General features: G+C 57.8%; 2 protein-coding genes across 10 annotated transcripts in view; one reads left to right on the forward strand and one right to left on the reverse strand.

Annotated features, from left to right (window-relative positions):
- Nucleotides 1-243, forward strand: part of SFI1 (SFI1 centrin binding protein) — a gene marked incomplete at its 5' end in the record, with an annotated part of 45,140 nt that extends 44,897 nt beyond the window's left edge. Inside the window, 1 exon segment of the mRNA XM_080650827.1 lies at nucleotides 32-243. Coding sequence (XP_080506953.1) covers nucleotides 32-136 — 105 coding nt within the window. The 3' untranslated portion in view covers nucleotides 137-243.
- PISD (phosphatidylserine decarboxylase) lies at nucleotides 187-20,765 on the reverse strand. 9 transcript variants are annotated; one of them, XM_080650833.1, is made up of 10 exons: nucleotides 20,664-20,745; nucleotides 17,166-17,245; nucleotides 13,924-14,102; nucleotides 5,781-5,985; nucleotides 4,220-4,385; nucleotides 2,820-3,056; nucleotides 2,525-2,663; nucleotides 2,151-2,297; nucleotides 1,822-1,982; nucleotides 187-1,454 (listed from the first exon to the last, which is right to left on the reverse strand). In XM_080650833.1, the coding sequence occupies exons 4-10, from the start codon at nucleotides 5,828-5,830 to the stop codon at nucleotides 1,230-1,232; spliced, it is 1,125 nt and encodes a 374-aa protein (XP_080506959.1). In that variant the 5' UTR covers nucleotides 5,831-5,985; nucleotides 13,924-14,102; nucleotides 17,166-17,245; nucleotides 20,664-20,745; the 3' UTR covers nucleotides 187-1,229. The 9 variants fall into 9 exon arrangements, with proteins under 9 accessions (XP_080506959.1, XP_080506956.1, XP_080506957.1 ...); XM_080650830.1 differs by lacking the exon at nucleotides 5,781-5,985 and having other exon boundaries at nucleotides 20,664-20,765; XM_080650831.1 differs by lacking the exon at nucleotides 13,924-14,102 and having other exon boundaries at nucleotides 20,664-20,762.
- Between the last annotated feature and the right edge of the window lie 1,359 nt (nucleotides 20,766-22,124).

Here is a 22,124-nt window from a genome sequence, read left to right on the forward strand (position 1 = left end):
CTCTCAGCACGCCGTCCCTCCCTGCCCGCAGGTGGAGCTGCAGGCCCAGCAGCTGGCCGCGGAGCTCCAGGCCCGGCGCCAGCCCGTCAGCGCCTGCATCGCCCGCGTCCAGGCCCTGCGGCGGGCACTGTGCTAGAGCCCCTGCCCAGGGAGGCCTCAACCCGCCCCCAGCAACAGAATGTAAAGTTAAAATGAGTTGTTTTTTTAATTATTTCAAAATGTTGCAATTACATGAATTACTGTTCAGAAGTCTCCCACTTTTCATACAAAAATACTGTGCTACTGATACAGTTGAAAAAGTTCAAATGGCTTCTCCTGCAGGAGAAATGCGAGTCCCCCGGAGACGGGAACCCTGGGCCACCTCAGTGGCTCCCCAAGGACGCATGCCCACCACCTGGGACAGGGTTCTAGGCACCGGCCCTGCCTCCCACCCAGTGTGTCAGGGCTCCTCTGTCCCCAGCATACGCCCCCGAACCAACAGCAGCAACTTCCCTTCCCCCCTATTTAATGGAGAGCTGGATCTGGGGGTGGTGGGGAAGGGTGTGGGGGGGGTCCAAGTTCTCCCCTAGCCCGAGTGGCCACGACTACCTGCCTGCCCCATTCACATGGGACACTAGTCGAGCTTCAGTAACCAGCCTCGACAGCTCCGGGTCACCCGGGTCTAGTCACCATCCTCGGGAGACCGGGCTGAGCCGGTGACGCAGTCGCCACCAGTGTGAAGAGGAAGGCCTTCCCAGTGAGCAGGTGGGCCGGGTTTGGAAACAAAGCAGTTACATTACAGGCTGGTGGGCCTGCGCGGGGCAGGCGGGCCAGTCAGTGCCAGGAGGCACCTCAGCCGGGAGGGGAGGCCAAAAGTAGTGATGGGAGGAGCAGCAAAAAGGTCCAGTACCACTTACCATCGTAACAAACCAAGACCAACAGCACGCTCAGCCAGGAGCCGCAGGGCTCTGGTTTATGCAGTGGGGGTTAAAACTTCTCCGAAAGGGAATCTGCGATCAGCCCGACACTTACTTTCTCTTTAGGGTGAGCAGAGGGGATGACGTAGGTCTTGGGCACACTGGGCTCTGGCCTCGCTTGCACCTCTGGGACAGCAGGAGCAGAAGTCACCCAGGTCCTGCCTGGTCAGACCCCCTGGTCCTGAGAGTCCCCTCCAGACAGCTGAGGAGGTTCCCCTCCAAAACTCGCCCATTTCTGTTTAGATCCCTCAGCAGCAGCCGCCAGGGGAGGCTCTAGAGGGAGCCCAGGGCCTCCCCAAACCGGATTTTCTGTCCTGCTTTCAGCTTGAAGTCGAAGTCCTTGGGGGCCTCGAAGATGAGCACGATGGTGGAGCCCAGGTTGAACTCGCCCAGGTGCTCGCCCTTGCGCATGGGGATGCCCTCCCTGTTGGCCTGGGTCACGAAGCTGAAGTCGTTGTAGGAACCCTTGCTGTACCGGGGGCTGTTGGTGTGCAGGTCCTGGGGAGGCAGAGGCAGAGCATGTGGGGACTGGCTCCCTGGACCTTCCACACAGCCTGCGGCCGCCCCGCCTGCTTGCAAAGGGAGGCGGGCACAGCCACTCAGCCCAGGGGCCGGGTGTCTAACCAGACACAGTGCCCGACGCCCGCTCCGAACAAGGCAGGCCATTGAGGGATCAGACCCGCCTGTTCTCCAGCACAAATGAAGGTGCAAGACCGACACCCGAGGGGGCAAGGGGCAGTCACAAACCGACACCAAGACAGGCCCTCCCTCTCCAGCCACCTCCAGGGAGGGGCAGGGTCAGAACGTCTGGTTTTTGACAGATCTGGCTGCGCAGGGGACCCCAAGTGGCCTGGGTTCTGCTTACCCGGTCAAAGTAGATGCGGATGGAGCCCACGTTGGTGGCCCCCACAGCTGTCAGAGAGAAGAAGCCATGTTTCCAGTCCCCGGTCAGGACCACCCGCTCATTATGGCAGAAGAGCTCTTTGATCCAGCGGGCCATGCCGGGGTTCACGGACATCAGGGAGCCTGTGGCAGCGGGGACACTGTTACTCTCCACCCGGAGGGAGGCCCAGCCGCCCAGGGTCGCTCACAGGTCATTGCAAACACTGAGTGGGCTGGGTCCCTGAGACCTAGACGCTGAGGGCATGTGGGGCTCACAGAGGCAGCTCTCGGCCACGTGCCGGCCTGGCCTACCTGGGAAGTGGCGCCGGTGGGACACGGTCCAGTCGGTGGGGGAGTGGAAGCAGTGGTAGTCCCCGGGGGCCAGGTAGATGACACAGTGGTAGAGCTCGTTCCCTTCTCGGGTGACCAGCTGGCTCCGGAAGGAGTTGCAGGAGGCGGCTGTCGGGGACACCGGGCCAGGCTATCACACAGGCACCCAATGCCCCCAGTGTGGGGCCGTGTGTCATCAGGACACGGGCTCCAAGGAGGCCCTAAAGCGCTGGGCAGAGTGATCCCTGGCCCAGGGGCCATCAATTCCTACAGCCTTCCCCGTGTCCCCTTCCCGACCTTCACCCTCTGACCTCTGGCCAGCCACACCGCAGCAGGGTGGCCCCGCCAGGACCCACCTGGTGGGAAGGGCAGGTCCTCCACAGAGCTACGCGGGCCCAGGAACGACTCCAGCGAGTAGGTGACCCCCTTCACCTGCTCCACCTCCGAGTTCTTCACCTGCCCAAAGTTGAGGATCTTCCCATCCGACGGGCTGATCTGGAAGGGTGGGAGGAGGGTCTTACTGCCAGGACGGGATGTGGGAGGGGACCCAGGGCAAGAACGCCCACCCATGGAGGCTCTTGGGACTGGTTCCCAAAGGCACAGGTATGTGCTGTTTCTGGAGGGAGGAGTGAAGGCAGGACCAGGCCTCACCACGCTGTGCAGGCCACACACGGGCCGGGCCTGCGGCTTCAGCTTGCGCCGGAAGAACTCGCTGAGGTTGCGGTAGTGGTGCAGGTCCTCCACGGCGGCCTCCTTCATGTTCACCCCGAAGGTCCAGATGTAGAGGCTGTAGACGGGCCTGCGCAGCCAGTGCGGCAGCTCCACCTGGTTAAGGCGACCCCAGGCCCGTGACAGCAAGCGCGTGGGCACCGACTTGTACAACGCCACCTGCAGGCCACAGGCGGGTGGGTGAGTCGGCCACCCTGCAAGCCCACTGCCCCCCTCCAAGGGGGCCCCTCCAGAGGCCTTGGGCACCCCACGTTGGCTTTGTGATGCGGCTTCTCACTAGGAACCAGACTGAGCTTGCAAAGTGGCCTCACGGACTAGGTCCTGGCCCAGACCGACACCGGGACTTACACTCAGGTGTGGGTCATTTCACACCCCCAACAGCAGCCGGCCTAGTCCCTGCGGACAGATGGCCAGCTCAGCCTTGTTTCTTGAAGTGGGGGGAGCATACATGGATCTGATACCGTCACCGGCTGTGGCAGGAGGCCCTGCAGCCCAGAGTGATCTCCCCGTCCTAACAGGACACACTCCCCTCTAAGGTCAGGGACTCTGATAATCAGATGCGCCAAGTCCTGGACACGCCCTGCTGAGCCCGCCCAGCAGGCAGAGGCGTCCTCCTGTGCTCAGGGCCAGGTGACCTTCCAGGTGCCGCTGACATACGGGATTGCTAACTGGTGGCTGCTGTCTGGGCACAACCAAGTCCCCAAGGCAAAAGCAATTTCATTCCAACGGAACCGCCTCCAGGTGTCGAATGCCTGGCTCCCAGAACAACTCCCAGCTGACGCTTATACACTGGAGTGGCCACAGCTGCCATGTGACCTCAGGTCTAATGTCCAGAGCTCCATAGCTTTCAAGCCTTGAGACACCCCACCTGGACCATCCAAGGGCCAGGAGCAGGGTGTCCTCCTTGGGGCCTGCCTGCCCTTCAGGGAACCGCCCGGGCTCCCATGTCCTCAAAGACATCCCCTCCCCAAGGGGCCCACAGGCTCCAGCCTTCCTGGACCGCCCTCTGGCATCCAGCAATTAATTTAGGTTCTTCTCAAAACTACCTCTAAGTTCACTCCTCCTTGAACAAGGAAATCTGACCAACACCGTTTTCTGAGTGCCCAGTATGGGTTCCTTCTAGAAGCAGAGCCCCTGAATGGCGCAAATGCAGGCAGAGCCGGCCCTCAGTCACCTGTCGGCAGGACCACAGCCACTGCCTCTCAGCACCCTGCCTGGCAGCCTCAGCCCCACAGCCAGACACCTCAATGACAACTGTCTCCTGTCTGGTCCCTACCTCAGGCTGCCCGGTTGGGCCCGGCCAGCAGCCTGCACACACTTACCCTGCTCACGGGCCTCCATCCCACCCGGCTGAGCGGTCTGAGGGCACCGAAGGGCAGGAGGTAGTAGAGGACCGTCAGGGGCCAGGAGCGCAGTTTCAGCGCAGGTCTGGACATGCAGCTCAGCTGTCCCAGCCTCCGTCGCAGGGCCAGCTGGGGGAAGTGCAACCTGCAGGCAACGGCCACGCGTGATGGGTCAGCAGCCAGGGTCTGGGAGGGACCGGGAGCCCCACCCACCCTCAGCAAGCTCGCCTCAAGGAAGCCCAGCAGCACCCCGCATCCCAACCCCATTGTGAACGGGTGGCTTGGCTGCCTCTGGTTGGCAGCGCAAGTCCCAGCCCCTCACACCTGCCGGCGGCTGGGGAGGACAGGTGTCTGTTGGCAGCTGAGACACAGGGTGAGGTCCGGCTCCTAACCTCTCTGAGGAAGCGGCTTCTGAACACAGGACAGGCCCTTCAGGGCTAAGCACCACCTGTCCTAGCCCCGCCCTCCTGGGGCACCAGCAGGCCGTCTGATCTCCCAGCGCCCCTGGCGTAGCCGCGCACGAGGGGGTGAGGGGGGGACTACTACTACCACCCACCGAGGACCTGGGGAACCGAGGATGGCTCCAGGCCTCTTACTTCCTCCTCTGACGAGTAAGGGGTTGGGACTGACCAGATCACAGAGGAAAACAACCCCCTCGCAGTAGGGCTCCATCCATCAGCATGGCCACTCCACACCAGCCAGCTTCTCCAAAACCCACCCACAAACTGCTGGGGGGAATGCCACACGCCTGGACCGAGCCGCCCCAGCCCAGCGCACTCAGCTCAGGTGTAGCCTTTCCCAGAACCCGGGCCTCCTGAGGCCCATCGGGGAGGCCCGTGTCCCCTCAGTGCCGAAGCTCCAGTCAGGAGGCCACACTGCCACCCTTCGAGCATGTCCCCAGGCCTCAGTCTCCTCATCTGCAAACAGACTGCATTCAACCGGATAATCTAAGTCCCCCATCTGCGCCCGGCACTCCCAGAGGAGCTGTGTCCTCTGCCCCCCGTTGTTGACCAAACCAAGGAACAAAGAAAGAGGCAGCTCAGCTGATACCGAAAGCAGCAAACAACCCAGCCACGGAGATGGCCGGGCCCAGGGCAGCGACGGTACTGCCGCATCCATTGCTCCGTGGACCCCCCTCCCCCCACCACTGTTTTTTAAAAAGGTCTGGTTGGTGGTGGAGGCCAAGCAAAGGCCGACAGATCCCCGCTCCCCGTCCCACTGCCCCCACCCCCCCTGCTCACTGCAGAAGCACAGGGACCAATCCTGGAAGAGCTGCACCCAAACGGGGTGGGGGCGCCTGGGGGTGGGGGCGCCGCAGTTTAGGAGCAGCGCAGACACTGGGCCACCAGCCCGCTCCGCCTTCCCAGTACCTGAAGCGGGCTCTCCGACTGAGGCCCCCAAGGCCGGGCCCCTCCAACCGCGGGGGAGTCCCGGGGCCCCTGCCGCCACCTCCACTTCGGGGCCGCTGGACATGAACTCTGACCTTGTGGAGGTCGTGGCGGGGAACAGCAGGGTTAGGAGGCGGCTGGCAGCATCTCACCATTTCGCTGTGCTGAGCTCTGGTCCTCGCCTCGCCTCTGACTGACACATGGTGGGCGGGCAGGGAGGCGGCGCCAGCACGATCGCCTTTGTTCCTCCTCCTTCCGCCCTTCCCCCCAAGGAGCTCCTGGGCTGTCACTGCTCGATGGTGGCTGGTGGGCCGCTTCCTCGGCCTTCGGCTCAGAGACCACTGGGTGGAGCAGGGACTATTGCAAAGATAGGCTCTGGTCACACACCTGCTGGGCCTGCAGCACTAGCCCTGAGCTCGGCCCTTGCTGTCCCCAGCTTGGCCACCAGCCTGCTCCAGTGAACCTCGGCAGGGAGGGGACCGGCCCCCCCTGGGCTCAAGGAGCACAAGCGGGAATCTGAGGGAATCTGAGCCCTGCGCTCCAGGCAGGCGCCCAGCGTCGCCCAGTCTGCGCCTCGGGAGGCCCCTCCCTTGCCAAGACCTGACCCATTTTCCATTCAGGTGACAAAGTAGCATCTGAGGAATGAAGGAGGGGAGGCGGAGGTGGGCCTGGTGAGACCCTGGGCATCTGACCAGCTCTGGCTCTGCCTCCCGGCCCATGCCCGGGACCCCCCATACTGGGAGCACCCAGGTGACATCAAGGAAAATGGGCATGGAGCTGGGACCAGGCCAGGACTGAGCTCATCCCTGCCCGCCTCTGCCCTCCCATCGGTCCTGGGAACAAGGACAGCACTCCGGCCGGGCGCTAGGCGAGGGGAGGACACAGCGCCGCCTCCAAGCCCTTCCGGCAGCCTCACAGATACCAGGGAAGAAGAGCAAGCATTCCAGGTTGTTGCTGCCTCAGCCCTAAGTCAAGGCCCCGGGGAGGACGCCCCATCAGCCTGGCCTCCAGCCCCAGCGGCAGGGCGGCAAGGGGCAGGAGCCGGGCCCTCTTTCCGTGAAGCGTGGCTCCAGAGCAGCTCTGAAGGCAGAGAACTCACCCACCCAGGACCCCACATGGCCAACGCACTGACCCAGACGGAGGCCCCAACTCAACATGCTCTATCATACAAGCGGGACCATGCGACACCCAGCAAACCCACCTCAGCCAGAGGAAAAGGCCAGGTGTGCAGGGGCCATGGATTTCTGCCCTGACCGAGGAGACAGCAAAGCCGGGCCCACCCAGACCAGAGCAGTCCAGACCCCACCCAGGCCACTGACGAGTGATGGCAGGGTCAGTTCCCTGTGGGGGGCCAGGTCTCACCCAGAAGCAGATGAAGGCACATGCCTCCTCTGGCCCTGAGGGACAGCCCCATGGACACCCCTGCTTCAGGCTGTGATCTCCGGCTAGCCGTCCTATCCCTGATGGTCAGTCAGGTCGCCTCAACCACACCACCCAAAGCTGAGCGTACCCCACCCCTCCCCGGCCCACCGAGCCTTGGCCCATACTGCTCCCCAAGAAAACAGGCCCAGAGGGTGATGGCAGTCGGGGCTAAGTTTGGTGCTTGGCTTCCAGGACGGGGTTCTCTCCCTGCCTCTAGAAACCAGAAAGCTCGGGTTCTCGGTGGGGCCGGTGAGGCCTGTGGGAGGGGAGGGGAGGGGAGGGGGTGCAGCGGCCACCTGCCGGTGCTGCCCACGGCCACGGGCCACACGGCATGCTGTCATGTCAGAAAGGCACAGCCAAGAGCCCACAGACAAACACGCTTCTCTTCCTCCTCCAAGCAGAGGCTCGTGCTGGGATCTCATGGTCCCCCAGACCTCGCCTCCCACAGTGGAGGGAGCTCAGGGAGTCTCACCCCGAGACCTGGCTCCCGACGTCGCCCCTTCCAGACCCACACTCTGGGGGACAGAGGTGCCCTCCACTGGGAGGTGGAAGGGACAGGGCCGAGGCTGCCTATGAGTAGGGAGAGAGGCCCCACGGGACCACGGGGAACCAGGACGGAGCCCACGCCTGGCCGCCTCTGCCCTCCCGGCTGTGCTTGGGAGCAGGGACAGCGCTCTGGCCAGGGCCGCAAGGCTAGGGGGAGGACACATCTGTGCCAGGACATGCTGTTCTGGGGGTTCACACTGAGCAGTGCTGCAGTGTCCCCGTCCACCTCACTAACCAGGGCGAAGGGGGCTGTCCCCTCAGTGGAATGGACTCTCCACCTCACGTAGGACGGACTGGCCCAGGCCGGTGACCAGCTACGTGGGTGGGTGTGGGAGTGGGCCGCCGGCTCCCAGGCCCTGGCAGACTCAGGTCTGAGTCTCAGCAAGGCCGGGGAGGCAGCGAGGGGGTCAGAACTGTCCACCCTCCGCCCCCTAAGAGGCTCTCCCTGCGCACACAGGGCCCGACAGCCCTGCTCGTGTCCAGCCCGAGACCACCCAGAATCTGCTCCTGCACCTCGAGTGGAAATCTCCCTGGGTGCCAGGTCACCCCTCTTGAAGCCTCAGCAGAACCCCATGCCCCCTAAACGTGGGCACCGGCCTGACTTTGTGCCCCACCCTGGAGGGCAGAGCCGCTCCCCCCAGCTCCCCTGGGCGCGGCCACCGGGCAGCTGTGTCCCGGGGCGGCACCAGCCCTTCCTCCTGTTCCCGGGCTAGAAACGGCAGAGCTTCACGAGGAAGTAGCAGGCAATGATCTCCCCGTGATGTGGGTGGGCCGTCGTGGAGAGGCCTGGGCAAGAGAAGCGGAAGCAGAGATGGTCCAGGGCAGCCGGGAGGTGGGACAGGGCTCTCCAAAAGGAAAGGCCCTCCTCTCAAACAGTCCCCGGGGCCAGCAGGGAGGGCGACAAGTACTGACATCGCCAGGTCCCGCTGAGAAACAGTGCAGCCCCCACCCCCCCCCCCCGCCCTGTCCCACGCCCGCCCCAGGCCCTCTGGGGGGCACAGAGGAAGCCAGCAGAGCTCTCAGCGCTGGAGGCACTTCCCCTTTCTCGGCCCTAAGGCTACGAGAAGCCAGAGGGTGCAGAGGAAGTGAGCTCATCCAACCGGCCCATGGCTGCCATGCGGGGCCGGGGAAGCCGCTACTTGGTGGAGACTATGGGGTGGGCTCCGTGGGCCCCCAGGCCTCAGGCTCCAAGCCCTAAAGGTGTGCCCTGAACCACGGGGGCTGGCGGCCGCCCAGCCGGGTGTGGAGGAGAGCCCAGCTCACTCACCGGCAGGTGGTCCTGTCCCGCTGGCTTCCGGGCTGCGCCCCACTAGGGAGCCGCTGCTCCTCCACCGAAGCCTTGGGTTGGTGAGCAGGGCTCAGCCTCCAGCCACTCAGACAGTCAGACAGGGACAGAAGGGCGGACACCAGACACCGGGAGCTGTGCTCCGCCCCCCCGCCCAGCCCCGCCTGCCAGGGGCCCTTTAAGGGGAAGAGGAGCCGGCACCCTGTGGATCACAGTCAAGGCACTTCCCCAGTGACACCGCGGGGGTTGGGAGCCGCGGTCCTCAGCAGGGGCTGGGCGTCCGGGCAGCTGCCTCCCTGACCCCCCTCCCCACACCCACCTCTCTGGGCAGGCTGGCCCTCCAGGTGCCTGTGACTTCTCTGGACTCAGTAGACTTGTCTAGCCCTCCCAGGGAGAAAGTGAAACAGAAGGTATCTGGGTCCTTGCTCCTTCCCACACCGCATCCTGGAGACACAGGCCGCCCCACCCCCGCTTCCTCTCCTCCCGTTCACTGTGGGTGGGCCACGCCTGACTACAAAATCCCGGGTAGACCAGCAAACAAGCCCAGGGGGCCAGGTGTGCCCCTGGGCGGCGCACTCGGGACGGAGAACGTGGGGTGTTCCGGCCCAGTCTTGTCTTGTTTTCCTATTACAGCCAACAGTCACCATTATCTTAGATTAGTTTCAGGTGTACACGCAGTGTTAGCCCTGCCTTTCTACCCCACTCGACGGCGGACCCCAGCCTGTGGGGCCAGCGCCAGCCACATCCGCATGCCCACCCAGTCAACGTGGATGGAATGACGCACTTAACGTATCCGACCAGGGCAAGGGCTGACAGGAAGACCATTCGACCACAGCAAGTCAGGGTTCAGGAGCCTGGAGCTGTGTGTGGCCGGCCATGGGCAGCACGCCACCCGCTGGTCACACTGCTCACAGGCGCCTTCTTCTGGCTCCGGCTCCTGAGCAAAACCAAGCCCTGCTTCTTCCTCCGAGAATGTGGTTTCTAAGCAATGTGGTTTCTAGGACAGGGAGAGGCGCCTCTGGGCTGTGGAGACGGTAGCTGACCAGGGCGCGCAGACAGCCCACACCTGTCCTCACTGGGACCCAGCCCCTTCTCCACAACAACCTGGAGACCTGGCGGCCACGGTGGAGAGCAGGGAGGCAACGGGAGGCTGCTGCCTCGGGGCGTCCTGGGCATCCCGCACCAGCAGGAGCAGAGGGCGGGACCCACGCTGCGGCCCAGCCTGGGGCTCCCAGCATCCTGTGAGCCCTGCTGAGGCGTCAGCCGCCTTCTCACCTCAACACTCCAAGATACAAAGGAGCTAAAGCACAGACAGGCGGACACAGAATCCTGGCCGCATGCACGCCCTCAGCAGAAAGGTCCTGGAAGCGTCCGCCCGGCCCGGCCCAGCACAAGTCTGTGGGTCGAAAGGCCAGCTTCTCATTTGCTGAGTGGAGGCACCAACACGCTCCTGGTAAAATGACCAATCAGGCGGCTCCACACCACCTCCCAGAGTTCATTATGACACTCAGAGCCCCTCAGGGGATGGTGTTCAGAAAAGTCATAAACATGCCCCAGGTCTGCCTGCGGATCAGCCTCCCAGCCTGATGGGACCTCCCCCACCCACGTTTCAGCGGGGAAACGCCTCCTGATTCCAGACAATAGCGGACAGATCATTTCTGGGAAAACAAAAGCCCTTGGTGAGTTCACTGCCCACTCTGAATGGGCCCCTTCCGGCCAACGGCCCTTCATTTCCTCTGAAGCCCGCGGGTGGGAGTACCACCTCTCACCACCGGGAGGCTCTGCAGGCCGCAGGCCTCTTGGCCACCAACACGTGTGGACAGACCCCCCTCCAGGTCAGCCCCTAGCGCCAGGGCACCAGTAAGACGGGAGCACCAGTGTCTCAGCGGCCCTGCCAGCCCGCAGGCTTCTCTGGCGCACGCGGAGGCCCTCCGTGGCTCCGAGGAAGGGCGGCACGCAGCATGAGGAAGAGAACAAGGCGCATGTGCAGGAATAAACTCAAAATGGATGGAAGACTTAAGGTCAGAGGAGCCAGCCACTCAGGCAGGCCAGGCTGCAGGCTGGGGCTGGTGTTCCGGGAGCTCTTCACCGCCCCGGTGGCACCTCCGTGGCTTGCAGGAGGGCCACGTGGGCTGCTTCTTCCCCAAAGGGCCCCCATGTCCATCGGGCCAGCTTTCCCACCACATGCCCCTCTGTCCTCAGGTCCAGAAGGGACCCAATAGGCAACGGCAGAGACCGAGAGGAACTTGTCACCAGATGTCATCCAGGAAACCCTGGAGTCACCACGCCACTCCTGTGCGCGCCCCCACCACGCCTGGCATCACCCAGCAGCTTTAGGGGCACAGTGCCACACCCCTTCACCCCTCGTTAGGAGGTACTTCAGAAGGCTCTGCTCCCGCTTTCTGACTTACGGACAAGAGGACAGCGCATCTAAAGTCTCAACTGCCACACAGACGCAGAACCCGCCGTAACCCAGAACCTCACGCTCCCCGCTCTGCGGGCAGATACTGCCAGAATCGAGTTGAACTGTAGGGCACCCAGCTAGTGTGACACTGTTTGCTGGTGTGGGAAATACACCCCCAAACGACACGCAAATGTTGGAATTGGTCCCAGAACCCTTAAAAAACAGTAATTTACAAAAACCCTCCAAGTGCCCCTGCTGAGATGCGTCCTGCCAGTCTGTATCGAACGGAGGTGTCTGTACCAATGACGAGCTGGGCTCTGAAGTGAAGAAAGGAACCCCTCAGAGAGGAAATCCGGAACCCACAGGGGCTTCCGGAGGCTCTGCCCGCCTCAAAGCCCTGCACTTGCAGGCGGTCCACCGAACACTCGGGGCCGCGAGCCCATTCCCAGTGCTCACCCAGGGTCAGGAGACACTTGCACTGCGACAGGCCGGGTGCAAAGTCCTCGCAGAACACAGGGCATTGAGCAGACATCCCCGAGAGCCACCCCAGCACAGCAGCAGGGCTAACCGGTCCAGAGTCAAGGCCACGCGGTTTACAGCCATCAGTAAATCCAAAACCCTATCGTCTGCAAAAAGGACCCTTAAGGGTAAACAGTGAGCCCGGCTGGCTGGCTCAGTGGTTGAGCGTCCACCCATGAACCAGGAGGTCACGGGTTGACCCCTGAGCTAACCAACCCCGCCCTCATTACAAACAATCACCTTTCAGGTCCTGCCTCATCTAGGGCGGAACCCCAAGTGCGCAAATGGTGGGTGCGGAGAAAACAGCTGCTGCCACCGGTCTGCCACGACTGGGGAGCTAGCCGATTTCTCCCAAATGGTGGGTGCGGAGAAATCAGCTGCTGACACCCGTCTGCCATGACTGGGGAACTAGCCAATTTCTCCCAAATGGTGGGTGCGGAGAAACAGCTGCTGCCACCGGTCTGCCATGATTGGGGAACTAGCCGATTTCTCCCAAATGGTGGGTGCGGAGAAAACAGCTGCTGACACCCGTCTGCCATGACTGGGGAGCTAGCCGATTTCTCCCAAATGGACGTTCTCTTGAGATGAGGGGTTTCCTGGGGCACGTGAGCTCGTCCCGGGTGAGTCAGCCTGACAAACGCTGGGGCCAGAGAGAAGCAGCCCGGGTGTAACACACAAGGACAGTCATGAGGTCAGTCTCAGCAACACTGTGATGCTCTCAAGGAAATGAGTGTCTACTGCGGAGACCAGGAGTGTCATGGGAGACAGCCCGGCAGACTCTGAAGGGTGCGCACATTCGGTGCCGCTGCCCTTCGCCGAGGGCGCTGGCTGCGGTAACGCCAGAGGACAGGAAGCCTTCGGTCTCCTGTCTGGTGGGTTACTACATGGGTTACTACAAAGGCCACGGCAATGACGGCAGACGCATGACAGACAGACACCTGTCAGGGTGCAGCCACATCGGTTTCAGGACTGTGGGAAGTCAGGTGAGACCATTCCACTGAATTCTCTTGGAGGAAGAGGGTCAATGCCAAGAGCCGAAGCAGGATTTTGGGAGGAAGCCGATGTAATACGTAGCAGGTAACGCCAACAATTCCTAGGTAAGGTGTCAGAGCTGGAGCCGTGTTCCCATCCAACCCACTGCTGCTGTTGTTTTAAAGTCCTCCAAGGACATGCTTGGGGGAAGGGGAGGGGGGAGAAGCATCGACGTGAGAAACATTCATCGGCTGCCTGCGTCCTGCCCTGACTGGGGACTGAACCTGCAACCTTTGGGTGCACCGGACGACGCTCAACCGAGCCCCTCCAGCCGGGTGACCCACTGTTTACAGTTGAAGACACAAAGGCCAGACGGAAGTGACACGGCCTAGTTCACACTGAGGAGCACGCTGGGACTCGCAGACGCCCCGGCCCTGCACTCAGCCGAGCTGGATTCCCAACACGGATGCAGTGGCTCACGAGGACACCCGTGCATCATTCCAAACACTGTCACATCTTCACTTCCCCCCTTCCGCCCAGGCTGCCAGGACCGATTGGTATTTTGTATTTTTCATTTGTTAAATATAGCTGCAAAGGAGGCAGTTTCTAAACGTACACATTTACATTTGATTTCAGCATTTACTGAGCATCTGCTCTGAGTCAGGGACGTCCCGGGCCCCGGGAGGCACAGGTGAGTAAGGCAGCTCCTTACGCATCACACACGGGTCAAGAGTACTGCAGCCTGGCCCTCCCACGTGGCCCTATGGAGGGGGGAGTATGTGAGCAACAAGGACAAAGGATTTGATTATTTCAGTCTGGTTTCTGGTGAGAACTTAACCACATCCCCAAAATCCAACCGTTTTAGCTCATCCTCAGCCTGAGAAGGCATGGACGGCCAGGGTGCCGGCCCCAATACAGGCAGGAACTCGGAGGGTTTCAACAGCAGGACATTTCCACGCGGAGCCCGTGGGGAGCCCAGGGCAGGTCTGAGACAGAAGAGAACGTCTGTATCGGGCCAAAGCCCACTGCAGACATGAGCTCCAAGAAAGCGCATTTCACTTTTTCAAACGTTTCGGCTTTGGAGCATTTAAAAGTGACGGGCAGTTGTGCGAGATGAGAAATCAAGGCGGTTCCATCTTAGTCCTACCTCCCAGTGACCTGCGAGTTTGGGCGGAATCTCCAATCCCAGCTTCTCCAGCTCTCGCTCCCTATACTTCTCATATTGCCGGTAACCTGCGTACCCGCCGCCGCCAGTCAAAACCAGAAATGGCAGGGGGCGCAACCGGAACAAGGTTCGAGCAGGGGCAGTGTGAACTTGTCTGGCATCTGTAAGAACAAAAACCAACAAGAGCGAAAATGTTGAGCCTGGGAAAAGGGACAGGAATGAGTCATGCAAACCCGGAGCCAGCAGGGGGCCAAGGCGAAGTCAATGCATCTTAGAAGCCTCAGTGCAGGTGAGGGGACTCTGAAGGGATCTAACAGGCAGGTGCTACCTGAGTCACTACTTGGGACCCTGCTGTCTCCGAATTCCATCAATTAGCAAGAGACAAGCATCTTTCCTGTGAAACAACGATGCACCCCAATGGCCGCCACAGTCACAGAATTTAAGAAAACAATGAATAACAAATAATAACGAATCCAGGTTGCCAGCCGGTCCCCACAGGTCCAGGACTGAGAACCTTTCTCACGCAGGCCTCTCTGACCTTCCTTTAACAATGCGCCAGGTTCTTACTGGACACTGCTTATTGGACACTACTGTTCTCAAATGCAAAATCTCATAAGCTCTTACAGTTCAACAATTAAAAAAACAATTGAAAAACGTACAAAGGGTTTGAAGAGACATATCTTCAAAGATACACGAGTGGCCAATAAGCACATGAAAAGACGCTCAACATCTGTTACGGGTTGAACTTTGTGGCCCCTCCTCCAATTTACATGCTGAAACCGTGACCCCCGTAGCTCAGAACAGGACCTTACTTGGACGGAGGGTCTCCACAGGTGCTCAGGTTAAAATCAGGTCTCATGGTGAGGCCTAATCCCATGGCCGGGGTCCTTATAAACAGGGAATTTGCACAAAGACGCGCACAGGGAGAAGGCCACCTGAGGGTGAAGGAAGACTGGGATGATGCTTCTCTCCGCTAGGGAAGCCAACGACCGCCTCAAACCAGCAGACACCAGACAAGTGGCACGGAACAGCCGTCAGAAGGAAGCAACCGTGACACCCTCATCTCAGACCTCCAGTCTCCAGAACCTCGAAAAAACGAGTTCTACTGTTTAAGCCACTTGGTGTGTGACTGTCACAGCAGCCTAGCAAATGAATACAGCATCACTGGTAACTAGGGAAATGCAGCTCGAACTCAGGAGCTACCCCTCCCACCCACTAGGGTGGTTACAATAAAATACTAGGTGTCGGCAAGGACGTGGAGAGACTGAACACGCACACGACAGGTGGGACTGCAAAACAAGGCAGCCACTCTGAAAACCGGCTTGTCACTGTTCTCAAATGTTAAACACAGAACTGCCATATAACCCAGCGATTCTGCTCTCAGGGATGCACCTAGAAAAGGAAACGTACCTCTACGCAAAAACTTACACAAGGATGTTCAACAGAAGCGTTATTCCCAACAGGCCAAAAACCACTCCAAATGTCCACCGACCGAGACTGGGTAAACGAGATGTGGTGGTCCATTCCGTGGGACATTATTTGATGATGAAAAGGAATGAAGTATTGACAAATGCTACAACACGAACCCTGAAAACATTACGTAAAAGCAGCCAGCCACGAAAAGCTGTATATTGTGTGATTCCGTTTATATGAAACTAGAGGCCCGATGCACAAAATTCGTGCAAGGGGCTTAGCCCTCGCGGCCACAGCAGCAGCCCCGGCTTCATCTGGAAGGACATCCGGAAGGGCGTTTGGCTGTCTGGTCTAATTAGCATACTACGCTTTTATTATTATAGATACCCGGTATAGGAAACATACCATAAGTGATTAGTGACTGCTTGGGGAAGGGGGGGAAATGAGGAGGGACATTTTTAACGGGTCGAGTGTTTTTCATGGGAGGGCGAGGAGGAAGTGACAATGCCCTAGAATTAGACAGTGGTGACAGCTGCACAACTCTGTGAATATACTAAAAAACACGGAGATGCTTACTTACAAGGGTGAATTCTATGGTATGTGAAATCTCTAGAGCTGACTTCCCAGTCGCCTGTGCGGAACCAGAGCACACCCCTCGTCCGCCCCGACTCCGAGGAAGGAGCGCCCTGCTCCCGCATCGCTGTCCCTCCAGCGGGTTCTAGTTGCTGCTGTTCCTTTCTTCACTGAGCAGGTGAGGGTGCCATTAATCTCTTCCCCCTGCTAATGATTCCTAGTGGACCCTTACTACCTAGTAACTAAAGACTCTACCTCTGACGACCAAGAAGGATTTGTCAGAAAGCAAGAACCTTCTTTCCTCTTTCTGGACTATTTGGTGACGAGAAAACTTGTACCCTCCCGGCACCAGCCCACACCCTGGACTGACCGGTCCCACTCTACGGAGCACCGGCAGCTACTTCTCCAATCACGGGTCTCTTTCTCTTGCCTCTCGAAGGCTTGCTTTACTCTTCCAAAAGGAAGCAGTGAGTAGCGAGCGCCCGCCCCTCCTGACCACCTCTCCACTTCCTGAAAGCACAGCTGTGCTGCAGTTCCAAGAGCACAGCTTAATGCCGGAGGTTCCCCACCTCCATCTTCCCTGGGGCTCCCGCACGCAGCCCAATGCAGTAACAGCCAGGTGCACATCGGTAACTACCACCAGCCTTTCGCTTCTGTTCTCGCTAACCATCTCCTTCTACTCCAAGGCACTCCTCCTGGGCAGTTACAAAGAGCTCTCGGTGTGATGAACAAAAAGGGTATTTAGATAATAAGGACAAAACACATTTTCAAAAGGGTTCACAGAGCTGCTTCCAGATCAAAAAAGTTCCCAGCCCACAGTGTGGGTGGGGAACTAATGTACCACGGGTGAGAGGAAACTGGCTTACCCTCCTTGAGGAGCAATTTGGCGGAAATACCAAACTGTAAAATACATAAACCTGACTCAGCAGTCCCACCTTCACCAACAGATCCCGAAGATGCAGAGATGTTACTACAGCACCACCTACAGTAGGAAAAGACCGGAACAAACGCCCAGCACTAAATGGCAGTCACACAACAGGCGGTAGGCAGCCGGTAAAAACAAGGGTAACAACAGCTACTGCTTCCGTGGGCCCACGGGCCAGGCGTGTGAGCGCTTCCCAGGCACATGTCCTTTACTTCCAGCCACACCCTGAGGAACAGGCGCCACGTGCATCCCAATTAAGTGATGAGCAACCCGGAGCCCAGAGAGGCCGACCCCGCCTCCGACTGCTACTTACTTTTCGAGAAGGCTCTGAGGGGCAGCTTCCGTAAGGGCTGTGGGAAAAGGCTCAGGGCAGTGTTTTCACGGTGATGGAGGCTACAATCAAGCAAAAATGAACCATTAGACATTGTTTTTTTAAGTTAAAACAATTAGATCAACTGGCAAATTTTGAATACAGTCTATATTACGGCATCAATGTTAATTTCCTGGTTTTGACCATTGTACTGTGGTTACGGACGAAAATGTCCTTAGCCCTCGCTGGTGTGGCTCGGTGGATAGAGCGTCCACCTGCGGACTGAAGGGTCCCGGGTTCGATGACGGTCAGGGCACGTCACTTGGCTGCAGGCTTCTCCCTGGCCCGGGCCCTGGCACAGCCCCTCCATGTGGCTCACTTTCTTACTCACTCAGTTCTCTGCTCAGATGTTTCCCCTCCGTTTGGTCTGTCCTGACCACCCTGTGCCCGAGAGTTGCCCCTCTCAAGCACTCTCTAATCCCTCAATTACCTTCCTTTATTTATTTATTTATCTTTATTGTTGAACCTTTATTTTTCTTCCTAGCACTTCTCACGAACTGAAAGAAACAGATTCTATGTATTTATGCACTTAATTGTTAGCTGTCTGTGACCCGGATGGATGCAGGGGTTGTCTGTTTTCCAAAGGACTGCAATCTCGGCAATGAGGTGACGCCCGGAGGAGGAACGGGCAAGATCAACCCGCTGTCTCTCCCACGGTATCTGGAAGCAGGTGGTCGAGGCCCCTCCTGTGATTAAGCACTCAAGTCCGATTGTGGGGCTCAGATCTCAGGTCGGCCACGTGTTAGCTGCGTGACCTTAGGAAATTTCTTAACTAATTCCAAGCCTCAGTTTCTCTACCTGTAAAAACAGGACCTACACCTCATTCAGAGTGAGACAGTCATGTAAACCCCTCAGCCCAAGGCCTGGCACCTAGTTACACATTACTACATATTAAAAGTTACATATATCGCTATAGATGTAGTAAAAGAAAGAGAGTTTACATTAATCTGGCCCACACTGGGATGGCCATGTCACTTGTCTATGAGCAGTGTCCATGCTGACTGGTCAGTGCCCATATTGTCATAGTAATAAAAATATTTAGAACATTTTTTTAACATTGATTTTTAGAGAGAGAGAGAGAGGGAGAGGAAACCCTGATGTGCTGTTCTGCTTATGTATGCATGCACTGGTTGCTTCTGGTACGTGCCCTGAACTGGGGATCGAACCCGAAACTTTGGTGCATTAGGAGGATGCCCCAACCAACTGAGCTGCCCCCACAAGGCCTAAAAACATTCTCAACATCACCTCTGGTGGAAACAGTGTAACTATAGCTGTTAACTCTCCTGTGCTCTACAGCTGGGAGAGCTCTAAAAACGAACTGGCAGGCCTCCTGACAGCCGTATTTCATGGTCTATCTTACATTATTCCCTAGGGTGTTTTCTCTCTCTCCCACTGAGCTGGAAAGGCCTACTGCTCCCATAGCCCCCGGCACCATGGCTGGCCGTGGTGGGAATGTCATATATACTGGTGAATGCAAGTCTTACACTTCGACCACTCCCTAAGCACCAGGGCCTTCCTTGCCCGAACCTGAGAATTATCGGGGGCACTTATAGCCCCAGCCTGCACCTACTGAGTCTGAATTTGGCAGCAGGAGAGGGATTTACCTGGGACTCTCTATTTCTAAAACATATCTACCCCATTCTGTTATCAAACATGGCCCCAAATTTTCACCCGAGATGTTGCTTTCTCTTTGTTCTGTCACCTGTCGCACATCACCCAGTTACTGAAAAACTTCCCTGCCATATGAGGCTTTCATCTGTGTGTCTCACAGAGGCTGCTTTACTGAAAACTCAAGAAAATGTTACCTTTTAGTTTTTTATATCAGTATAGTTGCCTTCTGTCTTGATATGCAATACCTTTGAATACTGAGACACCTTATTGTACCCAAGTCCTTATCCCTCCCAATCACTGCACCTAAATCTAGTCTTTTGTACTTACACTGGTACTAAAAGTGTGACTCCACACTCCCCCCCCCTTTTAAAAAATATATATTTTTATTGATTTCAGAGAGGAAGAGAGAGAAACATCAATGATGAGAGAGAATCACTGGCCAGCTGCCTCCTGCACGCCCCACATTGGGGATGGAGGCTGCAATCCGGGCCTGTGCCCTGACTGGGAATCGAACCGTGACCTCCTGGCTCACAGGTTGACTGACGCTCAACCACTGAGTAATGACAATGAGTAAACCCTCCTCCTCCACCTTTAAAAAATATTTTAGGAATGTCACTTTTTAGTCTTCCCAGCTCATGACACAGTTTAAAAGAATTCATGGCGGACGCAAGCAGCACACCTGGTCATAACACCGAAACCACAGAGACCCACCTGTCCAAATCCTACCCGTTACCACGGAAATGCAGAGGCCCCTCCTGAGCGACCCCCGCTACCTTTGCATGGTCAATAAAGGGAGAGCGAAGCTGTCATGTCAAGGCCAGGACAGTCTTGCGGGATCCCCGCTCGGTGCAAACCCAGTGTCTTTTACTTCCCAAAGCTCCAGCGAGGGGTGGCCTCAGGTCACAGGGCAAGCTTTGGTCACGCCTATAAACGAACCCTGCTGGAAACACCGCGTCTCAAACCTTCCTTCTCAGAAACGACACCAAGCAGCTGACCCTGAGTCACAGCTGCCAACATTTTCATGCATTTTCCGAGAGTCCAACCTTTCCCGAGGTATGGGGGATAATAATAATAATAGTAATAATAATAATAATAAATGCTCCCAAGGTGGGCAGCCTGAGGTCCTTGCAGAGAGAGAGAGAGAGAGAGAGAGAGAGAGAGAGAGAGAGAGAGAGAGAGAGAGAGAGAGGCCCGGGTCGGGGTCCTGGCTCTGCTACTAACCGGCTGGGTGAAAATGAGCGAGTCCCTCCCTCCCCCAGGGCCTCCATTTCGCCAACTCCAAGAAGAGCCGGATTTAGATGGCGCCTTGGGGTGTCCTCCAGCTCTAAGGACCTACGAGTTGGGAGTCGCCACGGTAAACGAGACCCCAGTTCCATCCTACTGCTTTGAGATTACGGGCCTCAAACCCCTGGCTTCCCAGAACAAGAACCCGAAGTGAAAGCCGCCCGACGGACTCCCAGTCCAGTGCTCCCCGCACCTCACACCGTCCCTTCCAGGAACACGAATCCCCGAGAGAGGCGTCCAGTCCCGCCTCGCCTCGCCTCCAAGGCGGCACGCGGCTTATTCCCTCTGGCCTTTTCGTTCTCTTATCCCTTTTTCCTATCCCCACGTCCACCGGGCTGGCGAGGGCAAAGCCAGGGCGCTTAGACCAGACCCTGACTAAACCCGGACCGCCCTACGCGGCGGCAGTCGCACCTGCTCGCGAGCTCGAGGTGAAGGTGGGTGACCCCGCCTCCCCCGGAGCGCGCCCCAGGGCGAGCCGGCGCTAAAACACGATTCCTCTCTCCCGACCCCGGTTGGGCCCAGGCCGCCCCGCTACCAGCACTGTACCTGCTCCGCCAGGGCGCGACCTCACGCAGCAACCTCAGGCACCGCTGCCCCACGGAAGCCGCCATCTTGTCCCCTCCTTCTCAGTGGGCCACGCCCCCTCTCGCACGAGCGGCGCACGCACGTGGCGTCACGAGCCTCGAGCTCAGGAAGCCAATGAGGAACGCGGAGGGGTTGTGGGCGGAGTCGACAGAGCTCCTCCCCCCAGGCCTCCCCGCCCCACCAGCGTGGGACTTCGGGGTTGGGCAGGTGTGGGAGGTGCTCTCTCCCGCGGTCCTAAACCTGGGCGGGGGAGCGGCGTGGCCGGTGTGGGGAGAGATGTTCCTATCTCCATACGTAGTTATGTATTTTTCCTTTTAGTTCTGACAATTTTTATTTAACATATTTTAATGTTTATGAGAATTCGAGATTGTTATATCTTCCTGCTGGATTTACCCTTTTTCTTTTCTTTCTTTTAATATTTATTTCAGAGAGGAATGGAGACAGAGAGAGAGAGAGAGAAACACCAATGATGAGAAAGAATCACTCATCCGCTGCCTCCTGCACGCCCCACACTGGGGGCCGAGCCTGTCAATCCAGGCATGTGCCCTGACGGGAAATCGAAAAGTGACCTCCTGGTTCACAGGTGGATGCTCAACCACTGAACCACCGAGGCCAGGCTGGATCTGCCCTTTTTGCCATGAATGACCAACAGCTACTGGGCATTGCTTTCTTCTGCAATTTCCCTACTGGCACTAGGGGACAGAATTAGCCTAACATTTAAGAACCAGCATGCAAAAAAAAAAAAAAAAGAACCAGCATGCAATCCCTGTGATTTTGCCAACTGAATGGTGGGGGCTGAGCTGCATTGCGGCATTTGTGGGCCCTTAGTTTGCCTTAATGGACCCTTTTCTCCATTAAAAAAATTGGTTAAAATTATATTTTACAATAGTCTGTTCAACTAACTGCAAAGGTTCCGTGTGCAAGTTCTATTCAAATAGGTTGTATCTCAGTGAAATGCAAAAGCAAAGTTATCAACTGTCAGTGAGGAGGGAGAAGACACTGGAATTTGAGGTTATGAAAAACTCAGCTATGACCCCTGGAAGTTGCTTGAAGAATTTTCTAGAACACTTCTCAAGAGAAGTTCCAGAAGGAACTGCAGAAACGAGGTCTCCAATATTAGCAGAGAGCAGGACACCAGAGACTTTTTTTTTTAAAACACATCATTTTTTAATTTTTCCCATCACCATTCACCCCCTCTATGCCCTGTCCCCCAACCCCCACAATCACACACTGTTGTCCATGTCCATGAGTTGAGAGAATTCTTAAGACAGTTTGGACTAGTCCTCTAATCTCAGGAGGACCTACCAATGCTAAGATTCTGTGATGGAAGAGGTTAAAGGAATAACACGACCTTAACTGATAACTAGTCTCTACCTTCTAAATCTAAACAAAGGAAAAGTGTAGGAGAATACTCCTCAAGTA

The sequence above is a fragment of the Plecotus auritus genome (assembly GCF_963455305.1).
Source record: "Plecotus auritus genome assembly, chromosome: 13".
Lineage (NCBI taxonomy): Eukaryota > Metazoa > Chordata > Mammalia > Chiroptera > Vespertilionidae > Plecotus > Plecotus auritus.

Bases quoted from the DNA above. Each gene is read 5' to 3' on its own strand.
- PISD (XM_080650828.1), bottom strand. From the start codon at position 5,783: ATGGTGAGATGCTGCCAGCCGCCTCCTAACCCTGCTGTTCCCCGCCAC. The intron at 2,664-2,819 runs GTGAGGCCTGGT...CCACCCTTCCAG, and splicing joins TGTGTGGCCTGCACAGCGTG to ATCAGCCCGTCGGATGGGAA. The intron at 1,455-1,821 runs GTAAGCAGAACC...CTGCCTCCCCAG, and splicing joins TCCGCATCTACTTTGACCGG to GACCTGCACACCAACAGCCC.